General features: G+C 36.9%; 1 protein-coding gene across 1 annotated transcript in view; it reads right to left on the bottom strand.

The window, feature by feature from the left end:
* Pgd (phosphogluconate dehydrogenase) overlaps nt 1-13,298 on the bottom strand; it is a 34,334-nt gene extending 21,036 nt beyond the window's left edge. Inside the window, exons 1-5 of the mRNA XM_069834096.1 lie at nt 12,580-13,298; nt 12,283-12,503; nt 11,055-11,299; nt 5,488-5,664; nt 5,319-5,403 (exon numbers count right to left, since the gene is read on the bottom strand). Coding sequence (XP_069690197.1) covers nt 5,319-5,403; nt 5,488-5,664; nt 11,055-11,299; nt 12,283-12,503; nt 12,580-12,590 — 739 coding nt within the window. The 5' untranslated portion in view covers nt 12,591-13,298. The remainder of the gene's footprint in view (nt 1-5,318; nt 5,404-5,487; nt 5,665-11,054; nt 11,300-12,282; nt 12,504-12,579) is intronic.
* Between the last annotated feature and the right edge of the window lie 8,802 nt (nt 13,299-22,100).

Genomic DNA, 22,100 nt, shown 5'->3' with positions numbered 1-22,100 from the left:
GCAAACTATGCCGAATCCCTCTTAATAATGCAAGGTTTTTTCTCAATATTTTTTTACATTTTTACAAATGGCCAAACAGCCTAAAAGTAAGTAAAATCAGATTATCTGTCTCTCTGTATACAATAAAAATAAGGATTACTTCTTAACATAACCTACCAAATGTCAGCTTCAAAATGAGCTCTCGTTCAATGTTCTGCAGTAAATGGTTCCAGAGTTCTGAGCGCTGAAAGAGGCTTGTTTTTATAAAATACGCTAAATTTGTCACTTATCCATACGAAAATCATTTGACTTTCGATAGTATATTTTTGAAAATGCACTCTCCTCAGCACCTTGTATAAATAGGGAAAAAATTAGAGTATAAAAAAAATGCGAGGTTTTTTACTGATCGATTTCATATGGAATAGCCCATATATATCATTATCATATATCATATCATATCATATCATATCATATCTATTTATTAAACTTGTTTCATGCACTTCGAACTTGAGACATATAAGTCTGTAAAATCATGTTGAGTAGGCCATAAAACTAAACAAACCATTGACAATAGATGCTCGAAATGAGAAACATTCACAGCCAAACAATGTTCCAGTCTATCACGAAAATAATAGTCAGTCATGTAACTGTCAGAAAGACAATGGACTGTTTCCGTAATAGACTGGGACAATGTTTGGCTGCGAATGGTTTCCATTTTGAGCATCTGTTGTCAAGTTCGATTAGTGATAATGTTCTGTTTAGTTTTATGGCCTATTCAACATGATTTTACATACTTATTTTCCTCAAGTTTGAAGTCCACAAAAGAAGTTTAATAAATAGTTAAAAGACATGAAGTGCGTGAATGGGTAAAATTTCTGCACATTGATACGTAAAATTTAATGGAGATTCGGAATACATGAACTTTAATATAAGGTGACATTTAAAAAATAAAATTTACTGTCACATCTTGTACGCCTGAATAGCTAACTTTTTTCGAACACTGACATCATACTGGTATTATGTGGTTTATCTCCAACAACTTTTGTATAAAACTTATCTTTTTTGTAAAATTAAAATTTGAAAAGTTACTAGTAATATTCCATACTTTTTCGACATTCTGTATATAATAAACAATAGGGATGAGAGGCCAAGCCTTGTCGAATGCCTTCATTTATTGGGGTCCAATTAGATGTCCCATATTTAGTTCATACAGCAATTTCGTTTCAATTGTATAAGCTATAAATAGAGGAAATAATTTTATTTGTTACATTATCATGGTGCAGCATCTCTAAAGGATGTTTCTGTTTATTTTGTCAAAGGCTTTAACAAAATCAATGACTGCTAAATGAGCTTTAACACTGAATTCTCTGTGCTTTTCTATTAAAATGTTCATAATGAAGCTACCACAACAAGAATGTCCTCCTTCAAAACTATTTTGTTAATCTGTAATTTTATCTTCGTAAAATTGTGATAATTTATTTTTTATTGTAGCTGTGTAAAATTTATAACCTGAGTTGAGGAGACTAATAACCTCTGTAATTTTCACATTTCTTTTTGTCTCCTTTCTTATAGATTGGTATTATAATAGCTTTTTGCTAACATTTAGGAGGGTTCGAATTTTGCCAAATACAGAAATCTGTATGTAAATTCTTCACCAGCATATTTAAAGAGCTCATACTTCAGTCCATCTTTCCTGGGCATATATTAAAACCAGAAACATAAACTACTCACCCCTCTACATGTTGCTCGTCTATTACAATGAAGTAATAGAGTCTGACAGTGACAGTGAGTGGAGGCTTTTAATTTCAGCAGTGCAAAGGATTTGTTTTTATACAGATAATGTCGTCACACCTGTTCCTTCCTCCTGGAAGTCCACTTCCAGGAACAGAAATTGTTAATGTAACCGTTGTCAGGCTCAGAGATATTCTGTGACCACTGTACTTAACAATACGAAATCTTTTCCAGTTATCATACTATTATTATGTACAATGCATCCCCTTTCCTAAGTGCTCCCTACTTGAGAAAAGAAATTAGACAGTACCAGAATAGTCTAGAACCTGTGCAAGCATTTTGAACCAACCAACCAATACCAATGGAAATTAGAGTACCTGCAATTATTACATCCAAATTGTTGGTTAATAAATATTTTCAAAATCTCCAGAACACAAAATAGCAAATAATGTATAAATGTTTAATTTTTAAATAATTGATTAAATGGCGATCTTACTCGTGTTAATTATGTAAGCATGTGTGGCTTACAGCTGTTTCGGTGCTACTTGACACCATCCTCAGAGCCTACTAGATCTCGGCACTATCTCGACTTCGCTTATTTATATTAAAGTGTTAAAAGTAGTGTACAAAAGATTCATCATGGATTTAATTTTTGTTATTAGATTCATGATAATTTTTTTGGCTCTACTGGAAATTCTTTAGGCCTAACTGAAGAAATAGATAAAAGGAAAAGTAAAATAAATAGTGCTTTTTTAAAATTTATGAGTGAACATTAGCATATTTTATATTACAATGTACCGAAGTACATATGATATTTGAGAGCAGAATTTTTCTCTGTCCCACTCTTCCATCATCATATTAGCATATTTGATATTTTTATTTTATTGGGTTATTTTACGACGCTGTATCAACATCTAGGTTATTCAGCATCTGAATGAAATGGAGATGATAATGCCGGTGAAATGAGTCTGGGGTCCAGCACCGAAAGTTACCCAGCATTTGCTCATATTGGGTTGAGGGAAAACTCTGGAAAAAACCTCAACCAGATAACTTGCCCTGACCGGGATTCAAACCCGGGCCACCTGGTTTCGCGGCCAGACACGCTGACTGTTACTCCACAGGTGTGGACCATATTTGATACTCATTCTCATGAGGCAGTAAATTTTTTAGGACAAACTATTTACCTCTGAGAAAAAATTTATGTTATTATAAAAATCCTGCCAACTACGATGAAAAAAATGGATCCTGTCATGAAAAATTCTTGCATGTGCATGTTTATAACCCATGAGAATGATGAATGATGCCTGATAAATTTTCGAAGAATTCTTTTTTTTTGCATTAAGCATCCCAATTTCAAACTCTCATACTGAAATAGTAATATACGTTACAAGAGCGGTATGTTGACGTTTTCATGTTCGAGGAAAAGATTGAAAAAGCGAAACGTAGTCGAGCTTTTTTAATTTCCGAGAACATGAAAACAAACATACCGCTCGTGTATCGTACATTATTTTGTGCGAAGATCGTTTATTACATACCTGAAAGACGAATTTCTAATTAGTTGCAATGAAATCTCCATCTTGGTTTCTGTTTAATGACGCCAACTTTAGAAAACAAAAATATCTATACTCCAGCAGGCCGTGATATTTCCCCCAGTCTATAAATGCAAACTTAAAACAAACGGTAAGGTTATGTAATGATTTATTTTTTCATTTTAATATTTTAACAATATTATTTACATAACATATTGCAGTAATAACATCGGCATCTGGAGTCTTGTTGATTTTTTCACGGCTTCCTTAATGTTACTTGTATCAGGAATACAATAGCTTTCGAGTAGTAGACTTTACTTAATTTTTGCAAATATCTAAAAACAATAATTAACAGTGCAATTTAGGTGAAATTGCAGTGGTAAGTTTCCAATTTATAATTATTACTATGTTAAACGTCTCTAAAAATAATATGTTAAAAGCCTAAAGCAGTAAAATGAATATGGCGCTTAAGCGGTAAGAAGAGGGAAATTGTTGTGTGTGTTACGTTGGGAATACTGAATGTGGTATTTCACACTTACCGCGTATTGGTTCTGTGCGGAAAACAAGCAAATACGCACGATCTCGCACAAAATATCATTTTCTCCATCATGAACCAAATCTGGACTGATGTTAGGAATAAACTGGAAGTGTATAGTCACCTTCCAGTCAGGAAATTCAGGTCGAATGGTCTGGAAGTTAATTCGCCTAAGTGTGAACTAAAGATGCTAACTAATTTTGGAAGTAAAAAGTGCAGTTAAATGTATGATGTCCAGTACTTATTAATTAATGTACTGATTCAATATGAAAAACTTATCAGATTACAGTCCTCTCTGTAGATTGAAAACTAAAAAAAGTTTCATATCCATGGTTCAAGAAAATCAATATCCCGAATTTAAAAGAAAACTTACAAATTAAACCAAACCCTTTAACTCTATTAAACATAGAGTATAATCTAAATTTAATACAAGAAACACTGAAATCAGAAGTAAACACTGAAATAATGAAACAATTGTCTTTAGAGACAATTAATATTAGGTACCCTCCACAAAACTGGCTTCATTTATACACTGATGGATCCTTGATCTCCAGAGAACAAGGTGCTGGTGCAGGTGTTACATGCTGTCTCTTCTCACTTTATAGATCTCTCGGATATGGAACAACAAGTTTTGATGGAGAAATCATTGCAATAAGTGAAAGTCTCGGGAATCTTCTATGCCACATCAATAAATTTAAGAATGCAGTTATACTGTCAGACTCCAAAGCAGCTATTCTATCAATCGTCTCTAAACACACACCTTCATCTCAAACAGCAGAAATAACTGAAATGCTCTCTCAATTAATATCACTCAATAAAAGAATTGTATTCCAATGGATACCATCCCATTGTGGATCCTGGGAAACGAGAATGCGGATGCTTTAGCAAAGAAGGGCAGCACTGCTACTTACAGACCTGTTACTAAATCTACGTATTACTCTGTGAAAAGATTGATTAAATCTACATACTTAGACTTCAACAAAGAAAATTTGATAATACAATCTCGAGGGAAAAAATGGAACTCTCTGCATCATAATCCACAGTTAATTCCCGATTTACCACGAAAATCGTCTGTAGCTGCATTTAGATTGGCAACAGGCCATGATTGTTTGGCCAAACACCTGCATAGAATTGGAATATATCAGTCCCCTAACTGTCCATTGTGCAACTCAAACCAAGAAATGGATTCGGAACACCTCAAAATCTGTACTTCAGTGGCTGACCATGATAACTTTGAAAAATATTGGAGTGCAAGAGGTCAAATGACTTTATTGTCAAATGCCTGGCATTAGAAAATAACAACAACAACAACATATTAATTAATTAAATTCTAACATGTTTGTAAGAAAAACTATGTAACGTTTCTTTTCCTTTCCAAGAGTTAGAGTCCTCTTTCTTCACTGTTATTATCATCTGTACAGATAATAAACTAATTTATCAAAAGGAAAAAATTAAATTCATCTATGAAATTCCACCATAAAGTGGATTTCAAATAAATCAGATGCCATATTGTTTGTGACAAGTGATCATTAATTCATACTAACCATCTGAGTCCTTGAACTTGAGGATATCCTTGGTGATTTCTATAAGGAATGAGTCCAACTCACCACGGTTCCATTCTTCAAATACCTGCAATACAAAAGCATTTATCATGTTAACTTCAACTGCGCTATCATCTTGTGTAACATATGGAGAGACTTATTTTCTACTTACCTCACTCATTTCCTGATTCGTGAGTGACAAAGCCGTCTTCATGAGATGGTATGCCTCGCAGATCAGCTGCATGTCTCCATACTCGATCCCGTTGTGCACCATCTTCACAAAGTGACCTGCTCCGTCCTCACCCACCCAGTCACAGCAAGGCTCTCCATTTGCCTTAGCAGCAATCGACTAAAATCACATACAAGAGTACATTATGACTCCTATTGATATAATGATAAGAGCAGTGGATCTAGAACTCTACAGTGGAATTAGTTTTTAAAAGATTTAGCACACTTTCCCATTAGAAAACCTGTTTTTATTTATTTATTTTTATTTATTCATTTATTGTTGAACATAACAGGCAAAGCCCAATTACAATGTTCACGACTAACAAATTAATTTATAAAACATAAACAAGGAAAAGGAAACATACACTTATTAAAAACTGAAACAAAATAGAAATAAGAGAAAGAAAAAAAGAGAAATTGAAATAAGGTGTGAAAGTAGCTTCAAATTAACTAACAACAATATTCTGTAAAATATGATAAGAAATAATTCTGTATCTAGAGAAATTCATATTGAAAATATCAACATTCGGATGAGGATGTAATTTATTGCATAACTGTAACATTTGGAAAACTGGGGAATTTTTGTGGGATTCAGTATTTGTCCTTGGTATGTAAAATAAATTTCGAAATATCGTTTTAAGCTTAGGTGCATATAATGTTATATAATAAAATAAACCAACACAGTCCAACTTATTGTTAATAATTTTATAAAGAAAGTTTAAAGATTGACAATTTCGTCGAATTTGCAAACTAGTAAAATGGAAATGGTGAAGCATTGTAGCATAACTCTCATAGGTAGGATAATCATTATGAAGAGTGTAATATAACCATTTTAGAAATTTATTTTGAATTTTTTCTAGTAACAGAATATATTTGTTAGTAATTGGGTTCCAGATAACAGCAGCATACTCTAATTTAGATCGAACAATGGAATTATACAAAATTATTATAGTTTTGACTTTAAATTTACAAGAATTTCTCACAACAAAACCTAAACTTTTATAGGACAAATTTATAATATTATTAATATGACTATGAAATGTAAAATTACTCCTAAATAATATACCTAAATCTTTATGTTCATTTTCCTGGTAAAACTTTTGCCTCTATTGTATGTAAATGTATGAAAACAAAATACATAATATTCTGACTTTAAATAAAAGAAAATAAACACTCAGTCATGCTAAAAATGGGCACTGCTGATTAGTGCCTGTGAGCTGTGGTTGTCAAAATTATTATGAACAAGCGGTTCAGTTACACATTTTAAAGATGTGAAATCAGGGTTGCTTTTAGGTAAGACTTATATATTCTAATACTATAGTACTAATTAACAGGGTTGTATTCTCTCTCCGATCATATTTCTGATTATTATGAATGATATTATGGAAAGGTCTGTTGGTAATGTTAGAAGAGATATAAGATGGAGATTAAATGATACCTTGGAAGATCTGGATTTCGCTGATGATATATGTTTGCTCTCCCATAGTTTTGGTGACATGCAGAATAAAGTTAATACTTTATTAGAAGTAATAAAAGGGGCTCATGAAAATAAACGTGAAGAAAACTGAAGAAATGAGATTAAATAGTAAAAAGACAGATAAAGTTATAATAAATAATAATACCTTGATGCTGTTCAAGAATTTAAATATTTGGGTAGTATAATTGACAAGGATGGTGGAGCCTTTGAGGATGTAAAGAACCGAATAAAAAATGCAAATAATGCATTTATCCGTTGTACCCAATATGGAAATCTTATATTATATCTAGATCTAAAAAAAATAAAATCTTTAACAGTAACGTCAAATCAGTCTTATTATATGGCTGTGAGACATGGAAAACAAGTAAAATTATACAAAATAAACTGCAAACATTTGTTAATAGATGTTTACGAAGAGTTTTCAAAACTAGATGGCCAGATATAATCACAAACTCAGAACTATGGAAGATAACAAATCAGAAAGAAATCGCAATAGAAATCAAAAGACGAAAGTGGAATTGGATAGGGCACACAATCAGGAAAGAAGATGGAGCAGTAGAAAGAATGGTTTTGGATTGGAACCCCCAGGGTAGTAGAACAAGAGGAAGGCCAAAAAATACATGGAAGAGAACAGTTTTGGAGGAAATTGCTAGGGAGGGGAAAACATGGAGCGAAGTGAAGAAGTGATCCGATCCGATGGAGGCACTTTGTGAATGCCCTATGCTCCTCATGAGGAGATACAGGAGTTTGATTGATTGATTGATTGATAGTACTAATTATATAACTACTGTGTTTGTGAATAGTGGAAGGAGAACAAGAGATATTTCACTCTTCTAGTAAAAATCTAAACATTTGTGAAACAGGTGTTTACAAATTTTAAGCATTATATTGAATATGGAGCAAATTATCTTGTCGTTAACTAATGCTGAGTTCTTAGCAAATCTTAAAACCGTTTTAGTAGGCACCATATTTTTATGTTATGGCGGTTATATCACCTACACACAACCTTCTAACTGTCTGGAGGACCACACCTGTTGTTGGTTAGTGGATTCATATGACCTAGCTGGGAGAACTGTCTGACAACTTCAATGACCATATCCCCTCTTCACCACTTAGGGAACGCTTATGCACGCCATGGCAGGTCAGCATGTCGAATAAATTAGCCTATTGTGATTTGCAATTTGTCAATCACTTTCTTTTTCCACATAGCTGGTATCCACTATTCTCTTCAAAAACAAACAAATTATAGAAGCTGGGGAAGGTATCATGAAACAATTATAATTTTATATGGCTGTAAAGGTCCACCTACATGGTTCAACTTTTCTTTCAACTTCACGCATTCAAGCAATTGTATTGTATTGTAATGTATTGTATTTATTAACATTCCATGGTATTCATACATTGATTTACAGCTAGAATATGAAACAAGTCAAAAAACTTAATACTATTATAAAGTCTTAATTTATAGTCGCAGTCTAGATGAAATATATACAGACGAGATTTACAATATAGTCTACTAGTACAACACAATGTTTTAGTATCAATTTCATGAAGTGTTGTTGAATGTCATGAATTCACCTACAGAATAGAAGGCGTGAGAAATTAGGTACTTCTTTAATTTAGCCCTAAATAATCTTAGGTTTTGAGTTTAATTTTTTATATCGATAGGGAGGCTATTAAAAATTTTTACTGCCATATAACGCACTCCTTTTTGATAGCATGATAGACTTGCCGATGGAGTATGAAAGTCATTTTTTTGACGTGTATTTATGCTATGAACTGTTGAATTAGTTACAAAGTTTTCACGATTACATACGAGGAAGATTATTAATGAAAAGATATACTGACAAGCCATGGGCATTATTTGTAATTTTTTGAAAATAGTCCCACATGATTCCCTAGATTTGGCACCTACCATTACCATTAGAGTGAACATTCAATTCTGCATAACTTTTTCCACAAAAAATTAGAGTACATGCAGGAATTGAAAGCTACCCACAGATGGTGAGTATCTTGTCCATTATTTCGTTCAACAGTAGCATGTAGCGAGCAATTTATTGTTCTAGGTGGCCATGAGTAAATTGAAAATTATTTAGTTTGGTGATGTTGGAACTTTTAAGCTGAAAATGGCGGCAAGTACTATTATCTTTATTGAAGAGTGCCTATGAAGTGTTCAACCAAAATTTTGAGAATGAGTATACCAAAGTACTGGATTGATATTTAATATTTATTAATTATTTATATCCACATATAGTAAGCCTACGTAGTGAAATGACGTTGAACACGATGCGTCATGTAGACACAACATCTACATGTGTCTTAATTGAACATGTGTTTTCAACTTGCAACTTGACAGTGATGATAATCATGATTTCTGTTCGTAAGTAAATTGGTAATATTAAAAGACTATGCTACTGTATTACAGCAGGCCCATCCATAAGACTGTTACCAAGACAATGTTGTTTTTTTTTAGTTGATTATTTAACGACGCTGTATCAGCTACTAGGTTATTTAGCGTTGATGAGATTGGTGATAGCGAGATATTTGGCGAGATGAGGCCGAGAATTCGCCTGGCATTCACCTTACGGTTGGGAAAAACCTCGGAAAAAACCCAACCAGGTAATCAGCCAAGTGGGGATCGAACCTGCGCCTGAGCGCAACTTCAGACCAGCAGGCAAGCACCTTAACCGACTGAGCCACGCCGGTGGCTGACATTGTTGTTGTTGTTTAATCAACTGTCTGAAGACTGGTTCGAACCTCGTGACACCAACAAGATATCACTCATGAGGCAACTATGTCAGGAGATAATGGGTTAGAGTGCCCAGTTTCTTTCCCCCACAAAGTCATTAAGGACCAGGGGCAGCCCGTCCTTATGTGCTACAGTGCTACAGCACAATGATCATTTTTGCTCAAATGTATTTGCAGTGCCATAGTATTAGATCTGTCATTTGACAATTTCCCAGGATTATGTTCATGACGGGTTATAAAGTGTTTAGTCTTCGCTCTTTGGTGCCTCAGGGGGTTCGTTGTGCTACTCAAAACTCCACATGAGAATGTAGACAGTTATGCGCATATGCGAAGCTGAAATCACTGCTCTGATTGGCTATTTTTACGCGGGAAATTGCTGTAGTCAGCTTCAGCACTACACAGCTTGGAGATTGCAAAAGTAAAGCGTAATGAAGAATGCTTGTTTGTAGAGGAACTCGGAACTACTTACAATGTATTTGGTAATTCAAGTACCATCTACCTGTTAAAATTGCTGTCAACAGCTATACTACACTGAACAAAAGAGTGTTCCAGATACAATTTGGATTTCTATACGGAAGACCTGACTTCCGAAATATAGATGGCTGTTCAATTGTCACAATACATAGTCTCCAACAATTTACAGGATCCATTCTGTGAAGTATCGAAGTTGTTAAATATTTTGGTTACAACACCAATGACCACTGCTGAGCCAGAAAGATGTTTTTTTGTTTTTGAAACGCATAAAAACGTTTTTAAGGAACACTATGTCCCAGAATCGTCTCACTGCTCTTGCAATACTGTCAATAGAAAAGTGTATGATGTCCAAGATGGAGGGGTTTAACCCTAAATGACAAGTTCTGCAGTACGAAAGAATGTCGTATGGATTTCATATTTCGTCACTAGGTGAGTCTCAAATTAAGATAAATACATATAAGTGTGTGCAGTAGCCGATATAGAGATTGTAGCACACTCATTATTTTGGCCACCAGCCGCTACTGTTAAGGACTAATATTTGATAGTAACATTCCTACAAAATGTAAGTACCCTACCCTTCGGAAATTTAAACCTGAATCATCACACAATAACTTTCACCTGCTGATGGACAAGTCAAGTGATGAATGACAACGAGTCAGTCCCTCTATTTCCTCAATGTGACATATTCAGAGATCACCTCATGAAGGTCATTTGACATCGTGAAGTTTTTCCTGCCATAAATTAAAAAAATAACGCATTTCCATAGAGAAGATTATGGCCTGATTTAAACAGTGTTAATATCATAGGCCTACCTGAAAAATATTCTTGATGCTCGGCCAAGCATCAGGGTTTCCTCCAGGCATGAGAGAGGGGCCGTATCTTGCACCATCCTCACCCCCAGATACGCCTGAGCCCACAAATAGAATGCCCTTTTTCTTCAGCTCGGCAGTTCTTCTTGATGTGTCTTGGTACTCTGAGTTACCACCATCAATTATAATGTCACCCTTTTCCAGGAGTGGTACCAACTTGTTGATGAAGTCATCCACAGCCTGACCAGCTGAAAGTATCGAAAACAAATACCGTAAAGTATCCTCTATATTCTTCAGACTAATATATTTCTTTAAGGTTTTACTCAGCTATAGTGATCCACAGTAGTACAATACTATAATACATCAGTGAATAAAATAACAGCAATTTTGTAAAAGGCGAGTATTTTGTATGGATATAAATGGAGTAAAACTCAATATTTTTACCAAGGATTAAATTTGTTGTAAAAACGCTTTAAGTTAAGTTACACATTACAAAGCCTATAAGTTCTTTTAATATTCTGCAGTATGTATTAAAATAAAATGTCTACTGTTATAATACCCTTAGTATAGCATACTGAGTTATTAATTTCTAAAATAGGCCTAGTTTTTTGTGCAAAGGTGAGTTATTCTAGAATTTTCAAATTTGTCGAAATGGAGCCACGAAACTAAAAGAAAACGTAATTACAATGATAAAAGTCCTATCATGTGATGTTCCCCTATAATTCATAAAATGAATCAAATGCGATTTATTGTAGGTAGTTCCATACCAAGTAGGGTTATCTTCCCATCATTCACTATGTGTAACGCCCCAAATCTGTAGGTATCAATTATGAAGGAGATGCACGACTTTCATGTTCGTAATCATTAGCTCATACTTTCATTTATGCTTCTACATTATTAGAATGTTACTAAAATTTACCGACAGAAACTTTTATATGTAGGCCTATTAATTGGAAAGTGGACGGCAATTTTTTTGCGTGTGGGGCAATTTAAGGTTTAGCAGCAACTACCCAGCAAATAGCTTATTTCACTTTAAATTTGTGTACATTTGTTCAGCCTATATAGCTTTTATTTTGAACTTCTTCGAAATGTGACATAACAATAACACTGAAACTATGGCAACACACGATCAAAGACTGTCGTATCTGAATAGGTAGAGCTAATGTAGCTACATTAAGTTACTCAAGAGTGAAATGATGTGGTTCTCAACATGACACATAAAATATCTAACCTTTAACAAGCATCATGACACGTCTTGGTTTCTTCAATTTCTGCACCATCTCCTCCAAACTGCGAGCACCAACGACTTTGGTGCCCTTCGCTTCATTTGCCAGGAATTGATCCACCTTCTCGGTGGTACGATTGTATGCACAAACCACATAACCATGGTCGTTCATGTTCAGAATGAGATTCTGCCCCATGACGGCCAGGCCGATGAGAGCGATGTCAGCTCTGAAAATGAGAAGAATGTCATAGACATGATATGCAAACTTACTTCCATGATATTAAACAAACAAGGAATACTTACTTCTCAGACATTGTGTGATATCGCAACTCTTTCTCTGCTGCAAATGACTGAGGGAATGACGAACGGGGCGATTGCTGAGTAGATTATGTAATAGACTCGCTAACTGGGACACCACAATCAAGGCCACACCTCACGTCATTCTTACAACACTTCTTACACTCGTGCACCAAGACATCGCCGGCTGCCGTGACCAAGATTACCCGCCACCTTCACCAGTCAGCATGACAGAGCGCCAGGAACTCCAGGAAATTGCGCTCATCGCCATATTGAGATACTGATCAGCTTTTGTAGTTTTCCACTTAAACAAGTCAATGCACTCAAAGCAAAAATAATCAATGAACATGCTTTGCCCCGGAATCATCAGCCACAAAACGGTATCATGAAATAAAATAACTCTCAGATATTATTATCTTCACTACCAACAATGTAAGAATTTCTCTCTTATAAGATTCGCAACACAACCGGAACCATAGTATTTCCTGATCATAATTTACGAAAAGAAGCAGAATCTGTACTTCGCTGAAAGTTTCTCTCTTTCACGGTACAGCAGCCTTGATATGATTTCGGGCCATTCACCTCGTTGGTCGTGCCTACAATATCCTTGTTCCTATGGCGAATAGAATTAAGCAATCATAAGTAATATAGCGCACATTCAGTAGTTCACATCAAACCTTTCAAATTTAAAATTATTGTTACGAGTGACGTCAGACTACTAGTCTGAGACTACAGTTTAGTCTCAATTCAAAGATGACAGGAGGTTCTCCATTTCATTTTTGGAAACGTGAAATCGGCAAAAATCCAAATATGATATTAAGACAAATACCTTACAATTATACACGTTCAAAACAAATTCAGAATGAACCGTAATTTATGACATGACTATTTAGATTGTATGTACTATACTACGCATACAACACGTAAAATCTTGAGTTTAGATGGCCGAAGTGCTTAAAGCAATGAGTAACATACGGATTATTATTTTTTACTGATAGTAGGATGTCGCCGCAATCCTGATTATACTGTATCAAGGAGTCGGCCTGTCTTACAAGCTGTGGGATGAATGTGACTGGAAAAGTTAAACGAGGAAAAAGCTGAAAATAATGCATTTCCGCCATAAGGAAAAATACAAGATAGTATTATTTTAACTAATTTCTTTCCACTACCACTAAAAATCTGACAGACATAGTCTCCAATTAAATAGTGTAAGTTAGAATTTCTTCTCTCGTGGGTTTCAATTTCCTACGAAGAATTGAGGCATTGACATGGGAAAGGTCGTAACTGCCAAAAATTCGAATTTTTAGGTTTTTCATTGAGAAGATAGTAAATAGCCATGCCAATGGCACAGAGAAGGTAGTATTTCCGTATGTAATGAAACGAAGTTGGAAACGTAGTCACTGAATGTTGTAAGTTGTATGTGCACAGCTGTTGGCGCGGAGAAGGTAGTAACTCCTTTTACAACATCAGAGTGTGTCTAGACAAATATGGGCTGATGACTGTGCAGGGAAGAATAAGAATCGGATGATTCTAATGGTCCTGATTTACATTATTGCCAAGAAACATTTTGATTCAGTGGACTTGAAATTCCTGGTTTCAGAACATTTCTACATGCCATGTGATAGGGAATTTGGCATCATAGAGAAAAGAAAAAAAAAGATGCAAGACCATGGTTCCAGAAGAGGTAAGGCCAAATAATGTAATAGTGATGAAGGATGAGAATTTCTTCGACTTTTCTGCAGAATGTGACAAATTTTTGAATACATCTCTTATCAAAATCAGCACCCTCAACTGGATTAGACTCTCAAGAGCTGATTTTCCTCTAATAAAAACAAGACAGTCATTTAATGACCTTGAAATGTGGACAGAGCACAGGATTTTTAAGAAAGGACAGTCATTAACGTCAGTCACTAACTTGCAGTGCTTGCAACGCTTTGAAAGAAGACCAGTCGTCCCTGATGCCAAAAAGAGAGACTTGTTATCTATGTTAGACTTCCTCGATTAAAAGTATCATGCATTTTACCGAAACATTTGTGCATAATGTATAAATAACGTTAATTCTCAGTTTGGCTAAGGAGTGATTTCAATGTTGTATTTTCATAAAATAGGATTTCACAGATAAATCTGTGCCAGACTTTTCAAATTTCATATGTAACACAAACATGAGTGTATGTCTTTCATTTAAAGCAGTTTCTGTAATAATGTAAGTGAGAAAGTGTTCATAAATTTGTTTTTTGCTTCCCCTGAAAAATTTTGTTTTTGGCAGTTACTACCTTTCCCATGTCAGCGCCTCAATTATAATCCACATTATTTTCTCTATAGTCTTACTAAATACGAGCGCGAATCAGTCACGTAGGCAGGAAGGCTGGGGGCTCACTGGGCTGAAGGCGCCCCCTCCCAATTTTTCAAGAAATATAAAAAAATTATGTTAGATTTAAACCACCAAGAAACAATCCACCACTGGCGCTACGAGTTCGACATTGAAAGAAAAATGTTGTTTCACTGTTTCTATCGATAATCGACCTTCTTCTGCCCCGAACTTTTCTTCCGTTCACCATTCCTTCCAGTGTATTTCTCATTGAACCCAATAACTAATATCAGTATTATCTTTTAAATATGTCGCATGTAAGTTATAGTCAAATTTGTCAAATGGTGTTCCCAAATTTTTCCTCCCCCCATCTTAAACTTCTGACTACGCCACTGGCGCGAATGAGCACCGGGATCGTAAAAGAGTAGACTTCTTCGATTTCATAGAAAGAGCCGAATGTGTATGAATAGTCGATTCCAAACACTTAATGCACATGATATGAATTGGTATTCCTACCACATCCGTGCCAATCGAAAGATTATTCTCGAAATCGGGTGCTTTAATATAAAGATAGTGGTTTTTATATAGCTCATTGTTGTTTAGCCAACTATACGAAGACAGGTCTGAACCTCACAAGTGATACCAAAAAGATATTACTTATGAGACAACTTAGGCCAAGAGATAATGGTGTAGGGTGGCCAGTTCCTTTCCCCCTCCATTGCATACATCGCCGATCACACTAATCAGACTTCAGATGCATACAAACAAATTGTTCTTCCTCTGACACATATCGTCTAGTTAGATGTACTGCCTGATAATAGATGTACATACATGGGACACTCCAGAAGTAATGTACAACATTTATTTAAAAGTTACATTTTTATCCTACAGGTTTGCTACTTTCATAGAATGTAGATATAGTAGAGCCCTGATTATTCTTCACCCTATTAACTGATTAGTGGATTAACCGTCTGTCTTTCTTTTTCTTTTTTTTTTTTTGCTGCACGTTGTATTAGCACGTTATTGTTTTTCTAGAGAGTGTTATTACAAGCATTTTCCTTTACACGGTATGGCCTACTGTTCAAATTGTCGTACTGTATAAACTTCTACATGAAAATTTAATTTAATGTTTTGTACGGGTGTCAAAAGAAATCTCATTGTGCTAAGAATGGAAAAAAAAAATTGTAAATAATTGAATGGTTTGGGGAAAAAGAAACCGTAGCTCGTCTCGCATCACAATACGAAATTGAAATGTATAAAGTAGGCCTACGTAAATCTAAAACACGAGACCTTCACTACTCATATCTTTTCACAGACAGCCATTGTAAGGAATTTCCTTGCCTCTTAAAAACCCGTCGTTGATAACCAGACTTAAATTAGTGAACTTCTGATCCACTACCTAACATGTTAAACGCAACACCACGAAAGGAATTACGAAAGTGTAAAAATATTATTCACTAAATTTACGAAAATCTTTATGGTAGGTCTACGGATTATCCGATTTTTTCGATTAACCGTACAGCTCACCCCCTTCATTACCACGGATAATAGAGGTTCTACTGTACTTTCTTTAGGAACAAAATGCCACTTTTTCACATACCGTCCCTTTCAACTGCCTTACGCCACCTTGGAACAAGGGCCTGTATACCTGCACGATAAAAGTCTGGACCAACACGTCTGAGCCACTCTTTAGCAGGGTGCACAAGGGAGTCATCTTCAAACCTCATTCCGCGAAAGGTTTCCTTCAGTTTTCCAAAGAGATGGTAATCGCATGGTGCAAGATCAGGATTGTAAGGCGATGTTTCAATATTGCCCATCCAAGTTTTCTGATCTGGTCTGTAGTCTTGTGACTGACATATGGCCGTGCGTTGTCGTTCTCCCGATGTGGTCGAACATAACTCCGTCGAGCTTGAAGTTTCTTGAGTGGTTCTTGTGACATGATATCCACAAGCAAGAGTCCTTCTGAATCGAAAAACACAGTAGCCATAACTTTTCCTGCCGAAGGCGCAGTTTTGAATTTCTATTTCTTTGGTGAATTTTCATGATGCCACTCCTTTGTCTCTTTGTCTACGGTTCAAAATGGTGGAGCCATGTTTCATCTCCTGTCACAATTCTTGCAAGGAAGTCATCTCCACCATTCTCATACTGGTCCAAAAGTTCGCTACACACTGTTTTTCGGGTTTCTTTGTGGATTTCTGTCAACATCCTCGGAACCCACCTGGCACAAACCTTTTTTAACCCCAACTGTTACAATATTCTGCACACACTTGCTTCTCCTATTCCAACTTGGAGTGACAATTATTTCTCTGTTACGCGTTTGTCAGCCACAACTATGTTGTTAACGCGCTGCCCATTGTCAGGATTTCGTGCAGTGCAGGGTCTGCCGCTGCGAGGAGTATCCCGAATATTGGCGTGCCTTCTTTCACCAGATACTCTGCTTACCCTCCGACTAACCGTACTGCGATCGACACCTGCATCTCCATACACCTTTTTCAACATCTTGTGAATGTTTTCCACTGTCTCGTTCTCACAGCACAGAGACTCGATAACAGCACGTTGCTTCTGACGAATGTCAAGTGTCCACACCTGTGGAGTAACGGTCAGCGTATCTGGCCGCGAAACCAGGTGGCCCGGGTTCGAATCACGGTCGGGGAAAGTTACCTGGTTGAGGTTTTTTCCGGGGTTTTCCCTCAACTCAATACGAGCAAATGCTGGGTAACTTTCGGTGTTGGATCACCGGCATTATCACCTTCAGTTCATTCAGACGCTAAATAACCATAGATGTTGATACAGCGTCGTAAAATAACCCAATAAAAAATGTCAAGTACAGTAGCCATCTTGAAGGAGTGCTATCATGGCGCCGCTAACGGGAACGACTTAAATTAAATTTGAATACAAGCGGGAAGGATGTATCTATGACCTCCATAAATTGCAAAGGTGTAGAATAAAAACAATTTTAAAAAATGTGCATTACTTTTGGAGTGACCCTCGTATCAGCCAGAACTTCAATCAGAGGAAATACGTACCCCATGTATAATTAAAATTTTCTTTTAGAGGTATTTACTTCCTTTTTGGTGAATCTCTTTCCAATATGAGTGAAACTTCGATCCCTTTACGCACAATACGCGAGAGAAAAAAACACATTTAAATCGCTGAAAATAGTGTGAAAATTGTAGTACACTATTTCAATAAAGTCAAGATGTGATCACTACAAAAGCTTTACCTACCCAACACGCACCAAATATCTTCTTTCTTATATACTGTAGGTATTATACTCGACCAATGATTTTCTGAGATATTTTCACACGAAATCATCACGCAACCCAGTGATACCACCATTGCTGCACTAAGCGGGAAAGTACCAGGCATGGCTAGTGCTCTGTGTTCAATTTCTCATTGAATTGCCTATAATTATTTTTATCTTATTTTCTTTCACTCGCAAAAACCGACAGTATGCGTTTTAGCGTTAATCTCCATACCAAAATTCGGTTGAGTTGTGCTTAAATCGACGTGTAAGTTACTTGCCAAGTAGCAATCGCTAAAGGTACATCTACACGGTTCAGTTTTCCATGCACTTACTGTACACATGCAATCTGGTGAAAATAGTGAAAGAATCAAGTTGAAAACGCACGTTCAATTAAGTTGCATATAGATTTTGTATCTACATGGTATACCGTGTTGAACGTCATCTTCACTACGGATATATGTTAATTAACAAATTAATATTAAATCAAGCAATGCTTAGGCCTACTACTTGATCCCCAAAATTGTGATTCAACATTCCATAGACACCCGTATTTGCGATGATCTTCAATAAAGTTAATCGTACTTTCCGCCATTTTCAGCTTAAAGGGTCCCCCATCACCAATCAAAACAATTTTAAATTTATTAATGGCCACCTAAAACAATCAGCTGCTCGTTACATGCTATTGTTGAACGAAAGATGCACAGGATAACCATAGGCGGCGTAGTTTTCAATTGCCGCATGCGCTATTATTTTTTTAGAGGAAAAATACATGCAAAATTGAATGCGTTTCGTTCACTATTGCGTACATTGGTTTTCTTTGAACTTTACACATTCTAGCAATGCATGCAAGATCGATATTTAATATTAATTAATTTATATAAGTAGTGAAGATGACGTTCAAAATGGCGCACCATATAGACATAAAATCTTCATGCACCTTAATTGAATGCACGTTTTAAAATTGATTCTTTCAATATTGTTTCCCCCAGATTGTATGCGTACGCGCATAGAAAATTGAACCGTGTAGATGCAGCTTATGGGTGTGATTTTGTAGTGACTACCTCAACGAGCTAGATGTAAGAATATAGAGTGACGATCGCGCCGCCATCTTTGAAACAGTTGAATCTATGTCCGCCATGTTTTAACTGGTCAAGAAGTGGGTGTCGCTCCTGTACGATGGGACGGAAAGGGACTGTATATAGCTGCTTTTTTTTTTTGTTTTTGTCAGATAGCAGCTGACGTTAGATGTCTGACATCAAAATATTAATTGACGATTGACGCTAATGTATATAAAAAAACCGACAGAATGAAATACAAAACGTATTAATAGCTGACTGTATGCAGAAAGAATGGCGCCAAGAGAGCTATTTGGCACTGAACATGTGGGAACTATAACACTGGCAACTCAGCCACTGTTACCATAGCAACAGGCCTCCCACGCTATATGATATTCATTTGTTTTTCCAATCGCAGCGCTAATGTCGTGCCCCATCTTTAGAAAAAAAAAAGAGGTTGACCTGTAGAAAGTGTTGCACCTTGTGAATCTTATTTCATATCGCAACAATTCATATATCCCATTTTTACTAACACTTCTTTATTTTTAACAGCAGTCAGAAAACGCATGTAGCAACATTGTATTCCAAACACCTTAAATTAACATCGAAGCTTTAAGATGTGGGTGTGGTTTCTATAGGGTGAGAAGGGAAGTGACTGTATGTAATATGTATATTGTGAATCTTACTTTATATCGCAATAACTCACATATCCCATTTTTACCACTGGTCAGAGAACTCATGCAGAAACATTTCATTCTATACGTCTTACTTTGACAATGAAGCTGTTGTATATGTAATCATTTTATGTCCATGCAGCCTACTTAGGTTCGTTTTCTGAGCCAACTGAGAGATACGCCCGCACCTTGCACCGACTGCTGCTCTCCTCAAGAACGCCGGTTGCTCTCGCTTTCTCTCCTTGCACGCGTGAAAGAGGGTGGACCATGCTTATCACATGGAGGAGAACAAGGAGGGAGTGTGAGAACTCTGGACGCTAAGTTCAGCGCTTAGGTTGTGATGTCAGTAGCTTACTCCGAGAGGGGTATATGTGAATGCAGACCCCAATTAATAATTACAACTATCCCTGCTTATCTCTTCGCAATTGAGTCAACATAAAGCCAAATGGCTGGTCTCTACTTTGAGACGATTCAACAAGGCTTAAGTCATAAATCAATCGACCTCCTACCTAATAGCCAAATTGCCTAGTCTTTTATATTGAGACAACTCATCCTGCCTAAGGTATTCCGTGGCTTTACTAAGGCGTTAAGACAAATGTCGGGATGAGCCCTAAGAGAAATAGGCCACGGACCTGTATGCCCTTCCCCATAAATTTCCCCCTTTTCTAACAAATGACGTTATGCCCTAGTTCAGAATCTATAAAATTGCCTGTTACATGTGCAAGGTCTTCATGTATTCGCAATGCGAAAGGACAGGGAACCTTTCAATTTGCAGATTCAGAATTCACGGCGTCTCTTCTGGCGGTCTTCACCTGCCTTGTCATCGAACAACAGACGACAGAGTCTTCTCGACTCCTCCTGCACTGCGAAATGACACAGTTCATTTCAATGTGCAGATTTTCACCAGCCATTTCTTTCTCGTCCCGTCCCGTGATCACTTTGATCACATTTCCGTCCCCTCGCGTATGTGGTACCTAAGAGGTTACGTCCATTTTCGGTTTTTCCCTTCAAAATTTTCTAAAACTCCTTCAGTGGAGCAGCGTAACCCGGAGTGAGACTAGTGGCCAACAGGTTTAGAGCTCACATATTTAGTTTCAAACAGCCCCGAACCCCTTGTAAGGACGCGTTTTGCGTACCTTTTAAATTTGTCCTCCCAATTCTCCTCTTCAATTCAATTCAATTCAATTCAATTCAATTCAATTCAATTCAATTCCGACTTCAATGCGAAGCACGCTAGCTGGAACTGTAGACTGGGGCAATCGGGAGGGCGATAGGCTTTTTCAAAATTCTACAGGAAACGGATACATCGTGATGGCCCCTAGGAACCCACACGAGCACCGGATGCTGCTAATGAATTTCCCGAGATTTTGGACATCGCTCTGGTGAAAGGTATTACAACCAGGGCGAGACTAACAATCCTGGATGATCTTCCTTCCGACCACCTAACAGTGATCATAGAGATCATGCAACCAGTCAAACTACCCCCACTGCTGAGAAATTCAACTCCAAGGCGGCAGACTGGGTGTTCTTCCAAGACAAGGTAGCCGCTACGATTCCACCACTCCCCCCACCCCCGAAGTCACTCCGGCAGGGATAGATAGGTCAGTTGGCGATCTGACGGAGTGCATCAAGAAGGCAATGGATGCAGCAATAACGAAACGGTCTTCACAACCGAGACGGATGCAGCTCCCAGCCTTTATTAGAGACCTAAAGATCGCCCGCAATAGAGACAGAACATTGTACTAGGTTAGATGAGCATAGAGTAGAAATGAACCGCTTGCGCAGGCGGATCAGTGAGGCGGTCCACGAAACGGTCGTGGATGCTTGGAAATCCAAGGTTGAAACGATGGACAGCAGAAACATGTCAAATGTCTGACGTGTATCTCGAACTCTGTCCAATCAGTCTCAACCTATCCACCTATTAATAGTCGCTCCAGATGTCACTGTCTTTACTCCTGAGGAGAAGGCTACCGCACTGGCAGACGTTCTAAAGACCACTTTTCAAATCATGGAACAAAATTTAAACTTGCCCCATATCAGAGCTGTTGAGGAATCGGTTCGAAACCTCCTCAGCAGGGAGCCGGAAAATGGGATACGACCTACTAACACCCACGAGGTCGCCCATTTCATTCGTCGCCTCGGCCTTCATAAGACTGCAGGAGCCGACGGTATCCAAGGAATTATATTGCAGCATCTCCCAAGGTCAGCTATGAAGCGCATAGCAGAGATAATTAATAACATCT

The sequence above is a fragment of the Periplaneta americana genome, chromosome 8 (genome assembly GCF_040183065.1).
Source record: "Periplaneta americana isolate PAMFEO1 chromosome 8, P.americana_PAMFEO1_priV1, whole genome shotgun sequence".
NCBI classification, from domain to species: Eukaryota; Metazoa; Arthropoda; class Insecta; order Blattodea; family Blattidae; genus Periplaneta; species Periplaneta americana.
Note: the sequence above shows the minus strand (reverse complement) of the source record. Positions and strands in the feature narration are given on the sequence as shown.